Source organism: Saccopteryx leptura, chromosome 1 (assembly GCF_036850995.1).
Source record: "Saccopteryx leptura isolate mSacLep1 chromosome 1, mSacLep1_pri_phased_curated, whole genome shotgun sequence".
Taxonomy (NCBI): domain Eukaryota; kingdom Metazoa; phylum Chordata; class Mammalia; order Chiroptera; family Emballonuridae; genus Saccopteryx; species Saccopteryx leptura.
In genome coordinates, this window is record NC_089503.1 from 197964391 (window position 1) to 197972631 (window position 8241).

An 8241-nucleotide genomic window follows, 5' to 3' on the forward strand; every position below is an offset into this window, starting at 1 on the left:
ACCAGATCACATGATCTGCTTGGCCCCTGAAAGTCAACGTGTGTGTGTGTGTGTGTGTGTGTGTGTGTGAATTATTTCATCAGTTCAAAAGATCAGGATCTTTTATCTTCTTATAACCTCAGCATAACTGTTCAACAGAGAGAAGAAATGGTGATTCTTACTGTATATTATCAGCAAGGACGTGATCTCAGACAGGGCTCTCTGGTCTCTCAAGCTTGGGTCCAATAAAATTATGCAGAGAAAATTATTTGCAAAAAGTGAATCTAACTTGACCATTCAGGTTCAAGGGAAAAGTCTCAAAAATACAGAGGCCAACAATGGCATGTAAGACTTTAGAAAGCATGTTCACTTCAAACAAAAACCAGGAAAATACCATACATTTGAAAGTTTTTTAGAATACTTAGTAAAATCACTCTTATGACCCTCACACTCAGTTTGCTTTACCTGCTTTAAACGTATATTTGGCAATAAGCATAAATTCCTACCTTTTAGAGAAAATGAATGAGCACTTACATCATATATATACCAAATACATACATACATACATATATATGTGTGTATATATATATTTCCTTCAATTTTTATTCCTAGGTACCTCACTCACAGGCACTTTTTACTAAGACCCTGATACTGTAACAGATTATTTCTAAGGCCCATTAATCAGTTGTAACACAGGTCGCTGAATCTACATCTGTCCAGCTAACCTAATTTCACAGGAAGTCCTGCATTGTCCGTAGCTATTCTGCATTCTAAATTCAGAACTTAGTCATCTGTCAACCCTCTCCGATCAATCAACTCCATGATTTGTTCATTTGTCCCATATGCCTTACTAAAGGCTTTTATTCCAGGAGGAGGCTTGCCTCCGTCCTCCCATCAGCTCTGAGAACAAAGAACAAATCTAACCCGACACAACAAGTTAGGGGAAAATAAATTATTAGTTTGCAAAAATGTTTTGGAGACAAGCTAAAAAAAACACAACAACACAAAAAAACCCAAACAGGTCTATGTGACCTTTTCAATTATGAAAGAAATCTTTCCTGGGTATTATTATAACCCACTGGGAAAGTTCAACCAAAGTCCTAGGATTATTTGTGTTTTCAAATCTGGAGGAAGGGGACCGTGGTAGTCAGACACATTCTCAGCCATCAGAGAAGGGGGCGGATACAACCTTTACCGACACAACTCAGAAAAACAATTTGAAATACTTTAAAAGAAACGTTGTCAAGAGACCAGAGTCCAACCATCTAGTTAGGTGGAATTATTTTAAGAAGAAACTTGGTCACACAACATAAAGTGCTAAAAACTGCTCATCTTGAGGCGCTGAAGACAGGATCTTGTTTTGAAAACGCTGGCGACGTCCAATCACAAAGTTGGGGGGGGGGGAGCTGCCTATTTAAGTCTTCTGCGCCATGTGGAGCAAAGGGACAGCTTTCTAAGTACCCATCTCTGACTCACAGCCCCCGGCATTCATTCTGCCACATCTGTGGGCACCACGATCTTATACGGCAGGCTCTCCACGGGTCTGAAGTGGAAACCTCAAGATAGAAAGGCGCTGGGAAACATCATTTCAGGGGCTCCCTCGGGGGATTCTTATTCAAGCCTCAGGAGTCCTTTTTGGCCACTAAAAGGCAGCTATGTGCGCCCTGGTTATAAGCAGTACAAATAAAATAAAAAGGTCATATTGTACCAGAATTAACCATCATAAAAATGCAGGGAGGGCAAGAGTAGGTTTACAATTGTGAGTATGCAGAACAGTTTATTCTTGTCTTATTATTTATTAATTATTGTGGGGTTTTTTTTCCTCCATACAAACAACTGTAAACCTACTTTTGCCCCACCTGCATTATTAAGTAACATCCAAGTCAGACGCTGTCAATGTCCACAGAGTTTTATTATTTTTAACCGTAGGGACTGCTTAACAAAATATGCTACACACATCATTTGTCTGGAAATGGTGACGTTCATATTCCTGGATAAGTACCGAAGCAGTCATTTTTTTAAAAATTTTTTTTAATTTTTCTGAAGTTGGAAATGGAAGGCAGTCAGACAGACTCCCGCATGCGCCGGACCGAGATCCACCTGGCATGCCCACCAGGGAGCGATGCTCTGCCCATCTGGGGCATCGCTCTGCCGCAACCAGAGCCATTCTAGCACCTGAGGCAGAAGCCACAGAGCCATCCTCAACGCCCGAGCCAACTTTGCTCCAATGAAGCCTTGGCTGCAGGAGGGGAAGAGAGAGACAGAGAGGAAGGAGAGGGGGAGGGGTGGAGAAGCAGATGGGCGCTTCTCCTGTGTGCCCTGGCCAGGAATCAAACCCGGGACTCCTGCACGCCAGGCTGACGCTCTACCACTGAGCCAACTGGCCAGGGCCCCGAAGCAGTCATTTTTAACAGGGACAGCAATGTTTTATTTTCGCTCCATCATCTGTTTTAATACACACTGCTCACAAAATTAGGGGATATTTCAAAATGACTTATGAAGCTGTAACTATCACCTAATTTTTGTGAGCAGTATAAATACCTTGAAAATAAAAATGTTATAGCTTTGGGAGGTGAAAACAGTTACAAAAGAAAGAGAGAAAACACAGAAAGGGAAAAAAAAAGAAAAAGAAAAAGGAAAGAAAAGCCCCAAACAGAGAACCTGGAACATCGACCCTTCAGCCTCGGGTAGGAAGTATGTCACAGAAAACGGTCTGGGAGTGGAGAACTTCTGTTTCTGGACTTTAATCCAAGCGGTCATAAAAACTTGTCCTCACTTAGTACCTCCTCTTTCCTGTAGGTGCCAAAACATTCTCAAGCTTTTTTGCCTCTTACAAAACAAAGCAATAAAAAGCCAATCACGCTACTACCCCTCCAATACTAACCAAGGGAGACATACGCCCAAGGATCACAGGGCTGGTTAGCCGCTCATTGAAAGGTAACATTATTCTAATAGGCTGTCAAGAACAACAACAGCTGTGAAAGTGGCATTTGCACTGGGAAGGTGTCATTTGAGAGCGCAGGGGAATTAGAGCTCTTAATTATCTGTCTCTGCAGCCTGTAGGACAACCACAGAACTGTCTCCCACAGTGAGGGTGCCGGCCTTCCCTGGGCCGTGGCGACAAGCCTCTCCAATTAATTTTTCTGCCAACAGATTGCATCCTGACTTGCTCCACTGACTCTCAGGTTCAAACGTAGGGGCTGTAATGACTACAGAGCATCTATTTCTATGCTCCAGACTATCACGGTGGGTGAGGGGCTGAGCTCTGTATCTGAGGATAACAACAGGAAACAGCGTCATACAATGGTTTTCAAGGTCAACCCAAATTCACAGGTGTTTGAGGGGGCACTGAGGGAGGCCAGAGCCTTCCCTCTGCTCAGTGCCTACCACTGGGTACAGATCTGTCAGCCTGCGTAAAGGACAGGGAAGCATGCATGACAGTCAGAAAAGACAATGACATCAAAGAACGTAGAAACCGCTCCACCACGATCATTCCTGTGAACAGGCACACTCAGCCCGATTTACTAACGGACTCTAAATGTATTTTAAATCTATTGCTTCGTAGGGTTTCCTGAGTCACCTACAGTATTCATTTACCCTTACAAAGTGTAACTAAGAGGACAGAGCAAAGTAATGGGAGCTTCTAGTTGGGAAAAAAAAAAAAAAAAAAAAAAAAATATATATATATATATATATATATAAAATAATATACAGTGTGTCCGTAAAATCATGGTGCACTTTTGACTGGTCACAGGAAAGCAACAAAAGACGATAGAGGCCCTGGCCGGTTGGCTCAGTGGTAGAGCGTCGGCTTGGTGTGCAGGAGTCCTGGGTTCAATTCCTGGCCAGGGCACACAGAAGAAGTGCCCATCTGCTTCTCTACCCCTCCCCCTCTCCTTTCTCTCTGTCTCTCTCTTCCCCTCCCGTAGCCAAGGCTCCATTGGAGCAAAGTTGGCCCAGGCGCTGAGGATGTTTCCATGGCCTCTGCCTCAGGCACTAGAATGGCTCTGGTAGCAACAGAGCGACGCCCCAGATGGGCAGAGCATCTCCCCCTGGTGGGCATGCCAGGTGGATCTCGGTTGGGTGCATGTAGGAGTCTGTCTGCCCCCCCCCCCCGTTTCCAACTACAGAAAAATAAAAACAAACAAACAAACAAAAAAAGGACGATAGAAATGTGAAATCTGCACCAAATAAAAGGAAAACCCTCCCAGTTTCTGTAGGATGATGTGGCAGCATGTGCACATGCGCAGATGATGATGTAACACCGTGTATACAGCGGAGCAGCCCACGGCCATGCCAGTCGAGATGTGGACGGTACAGAGGAAAGTTCAGTGTATTCTGTGGCTCGCTAAATTCGAATCCGTGACCAAAGTGCAATGTGAATATTGGCGCATTTATAACGAAGCGCCACCACATAGGAATAACATTACTCGGTGGGATAAGCAGTTGAAGGAAACCGGCAGTTTGGTGGAGAAACCCTGTTCTGGTAGGCCATCAGTCAGTGATGAGTCTGTAGAGGCTATACGGGATAGCTACCTAAGGAGCCCTAAAAACCTGTGCTTGAGCCCACATCGAACTGCACTAAATAGGTATAAAATTGGGAGAGTTTTCCTTCTATTTGGTGCAGATTTGACATTTCTATTGTCTTTTGTTGCTTTCCTGTGACCAGTCAAAAGTGCACCATGACTTTACGGACACATTGTATATATTTATATATTAGTTGTAAAGTTGAAATGTCTGCAGCCCAACTAAGTGAATCACACTGGGTTCAGCAGTTTGGCAATTCTATAAGCAACTAGGAGACAAATCTCTCTTTCTTACTCTCTTATCTTAAGGCCACCAAATACAAACCCGAACTGAACTAGTGTTTTATGATGCATCCCTGGCTACATACCAACAGCTTCCAGCACTTTGAAACTCCTCAGACTAAGGGTCTGAGATACTCTGTTTTATACTTTCGTTTTCTGACTTGAACTCAACATAAACTCTCCTCTTATGAGCGTGCGCGCGTGTGCACCCACATATACACAGGCAGAGGTCACAGAAAGTGTGCAGCCCACCACCAACATCAGCTGTACTATAAAAACCCTAACGGAAAAACGGCCAGAGCCTCAGATCTCAATTTTACACTGACAAGCATAATTTTGAGAATTAGGATTTCCAACCAATGTTACTTGGGAGAAACGTAATGTAAAAAAAAAAAAAAAAAAGTAACATTTTCAATGTCTTTCCCACGAAAATACTACTTTCAAAGCTCCAGCAGGCTCTGAAAGTCGTGTTGTTAGGTGGACTAGTTGAAAACCACCCTCAAGCAACCTGGTTTTTGTCTTTAAATGGGCAGGAGGAAGAGAAAAGGGCAACTGCTTGAAAGAAAAAAACACCCCCACGCTTAAAAAATTAGCCCCTTTCCCTTGCCTCCTTCCGGTCCTCTGCTCCACAATGCACTGAGGGCAGAACGGTGAGGGTACCCTGGTGAAGGAAATAGGACAAATGGCCTGGGAGCAGCTGGGGACCTCTGAAAACTGTCGCCCACAGCGATGGACAATCCCAAACCTCACTGGCCTTCGTGCTAAAGCCAAGCTCTTGAAGAGAGCGCCTTTGGAGAGAAACCCCCCAGGCCCCCAGATGTGGAGTCTCCACGGGAGAAGTAGGCTGGCTCGCAGAGGAGGCCCTAATTGCGCAGGAGAGATGAAATCTTTCCCAAACCGTTGTCTCTGTCAAACACCCTGAAAACAGTTAGGTCGACCCCAACTCTAGACGTTTGTTAGAAGAAACGAGGTTCAAGAAAGCACCTCTAAAACTGCAGAGTAATGCTCCGCAGACGGTCAAGGGGCTCCACACGTCACCCGGTACACTGTCAGGGCAGCATCCCCCGCCGGGTGACCGGCGCCGCCACCCAGCCCCGGACCGCCGCGCCCCGGGGAGTGGGAAGGGGGTGCCGGGGAGGTACCTCGTTCTGTCTCCAAAAGGCAACATAGCAGACGTCGGCAGGCCAGGAGCGGGCCGTGAGGCCCCGGCCGACGCCAGACTCCAGCAGGCTCGGGGGGCGACGGCGCGCCCAGGTGAGTTGGGTACTGGAGCGGGCGCCCCTAGAGCCCCCGCCGCGCCGCCCCCTGGCGGGGAGCGCCCGGCACAGCGGCGGCTGTGCGCCGGCGGGTGGGAGCCCCGCGCCCAGCCCGGGCCAGCGCTCCCACCATCACTTCCCGGCCCCAGGCCAGCGCCGGCTGGGGCCCTGCCCCCAGGGTCGTCCCGGAGCCCGCTCGAGCGCGCAGGAGCTCTATCTGCGCTCCGGCTCCGCACTGAGTCCACAGGCTTCGGGGACCCGCCCGCCCTGCGCTCTCCCCTCCCCTCCCAGTCCCTCGGCTCCAGCCTCGGTTCCTCCCAACTCTCCGCGAGCGTTTCCCACGCGCGCCCCAATGCCCGCGGCGCGGCCGCCTCCCAGAGGACATATCCGTCCCCGCCTCCCCGGCGCGGCCGCCAGCTTTGGCTCCCGACCAGGCAGGGCTGGCCCTAGGGTCTCCCCGGCCACGCGGGACCCGCCCGTCCCTGGGTCCCTCCACGCCGTGTTGCCACCCTTCCCAGAGCCCAGCCCGCGGCGCCGCCTCGGGCGCAGGAGCAGGCGAATGGAGGCGCGTGGGACAGCCGGGAACCAGAGGGGGACACGGCGCCGGCACTCACTTGGGGAAGGCTCCGCATGTCGCTGGCCCGGGGCTGCCCCGCTTTCTCACCCCCTGCCCGGCTCCCCGCCCCGCCAGGCCCAGACGAGGGGCCGGGGGAGGAGCGCCGCCGCCGGGACTGGACTGGAAACGGTGCTTCCGGAGCTGCAGGGAAGGGGCTCAAACTGTTTTGGTTTCGCCACGGAGGTTTCAGGCTCCAGGCAGGGGACGGGCTGCAGGAGACCGTGAGCGCGGGCGCACGGGACCAGCTCCCAGGAATGCGGGCGGCGGAGGCGGGGGCCGCCCGGACATTTTTGTATTTGAACTTTGCGAGCAAGTTGGACCCAGTCCCACCTTTGAGTGTTTCGACTGCGCTCGCCTGAAAGCCGAGGTCTCTGCACTGGAGCAGGACCGAGGACCTACTTTAAAATCAAGGCCCGGGATCCGAGGCTGTGCAGTGGGGAGAGAAGGGGACCATGCCCTGGGAGATCAGCCCAGGTCAGACTCCGCGCCCCGACCGGGTCCGCCGCGGGTCCTCCTCTTACCTGCTGGCTTTCCTAACAAAGTAAGAGAAGGTGAAGTCCCAGTTATCGTCCAGCCACGCTTCCACCGAGTCGTGGTTCCGCGGCCGCGTGGAGCCAGGGCCCGCCCGCTCCATGCCCGGGCCGCGCGCCTCTGTGCCTCGCGGGGGCCGGTTCCACCCCTGCTGGGGTCCCTCCCTGGAGAAGCGGCCTTGGCCTCGAGACCCTCCCCCGCGCCTCGCTCGGGTCCGGCCGGCTTTGGCCAGCTGCGCGGGCGCCGGGCCAGCCTGCAGTCCCGCCCCGCCTCTCCGGGTCCGGGCTCCAGGTGCGGCGGGCGGGGCCGCGGCCGCGCCTCCAGCGGTCCGGCGGGGACCCGCTCCTGCCGCCTCTTGAGTCCCCGATCCCGAGGCGGCCGCGGCGGCAACTGGCGAGCTCTGCGGAAGGCCAGTGGCCACGGCCTGAAGGCGGCACGAGGCCGCTGGGGTGCGCTGCGCGTTGAGTGCGCTCCGGGTCGCGCGGAGGTGACGGGTGTGTTCGCGCGTGTCCCGCTCTTGCAAAGGGGAGGTCGCGACGTGGAGATGCATCCCTAACCCGGAGAGCGGTCGCTAGAGGAAGTTTCCCCGAGAGGGAGCTGTGGTGCCACCCTGGGGCCACCCTGGGCGCTGCTCCTTGGGCCTGGGCGAACAATGACCGTGTGCCGTGCTCTGCTCCAGCCCTGCCTGCGCTGGAAGTCGGGAAGCAGCGGCGACACACTCGGAGCCCAGGCCGCGAGGTGGTTCAGGGCGCCTCGGCCACTGAGCGCGCCCAGGGAGGGAGAGTTGGGGCGAAGTCACCAGGACGGGCTTGCGGGTGACTTCCAACATGGCCTTTTCTGTGCTCCATGTTAATGATAACAACAGTAATAATCATTACGAATTAAATGCCTTTGCATCAAACATCCCCTTTTCATGACTTGGAAAAAGATTTTCCCTGAAAGAAAAGGGTAAACCGTAGTAACCAAGATGGCTTGTGTTTGAAGTCAGAACAGGAGGACACCTCTGTACAACCAGGGTGACCACCAGAGCACGGGCGACAGAACTGTGCAG

General features: G+C 51.8%; 1 protein-coding gene across 3 annotated transcripts in view; it reads right to left on the reverse strand.

The window, feature by feature from the left end:
- The window catches only part of PDE5A (phosphodiesterase 5A), a 104832-nt gene extending 96806 nt beyond the window's left edge, over positions 1 to 8026 (reverse strand). Inside the window, exon 1 of one of the 3 annotated variants that reach the window (XM_066384430.1) lies at positions 7181 to 8026. In XM_066384430.1, the coding sequence (XP_066240527.1) occupies positions 7181 to 7740 (560 nt within the window). In that variant the 5' untranslated portion in view covers positions 7741 to 8026. Of the gene's footprint in view, positions 1 to 5929; positions 6313 to 6657; positions 7156 to 7180 lie in introns of those variants that run through there. The other 2 variants (XM_066384449.1, XM_066384439.1) reach the window with 2 other exon arrangements.
- Between the last annotated feature and the right edge of the window lie 215 nt (positions 8027 to 8241).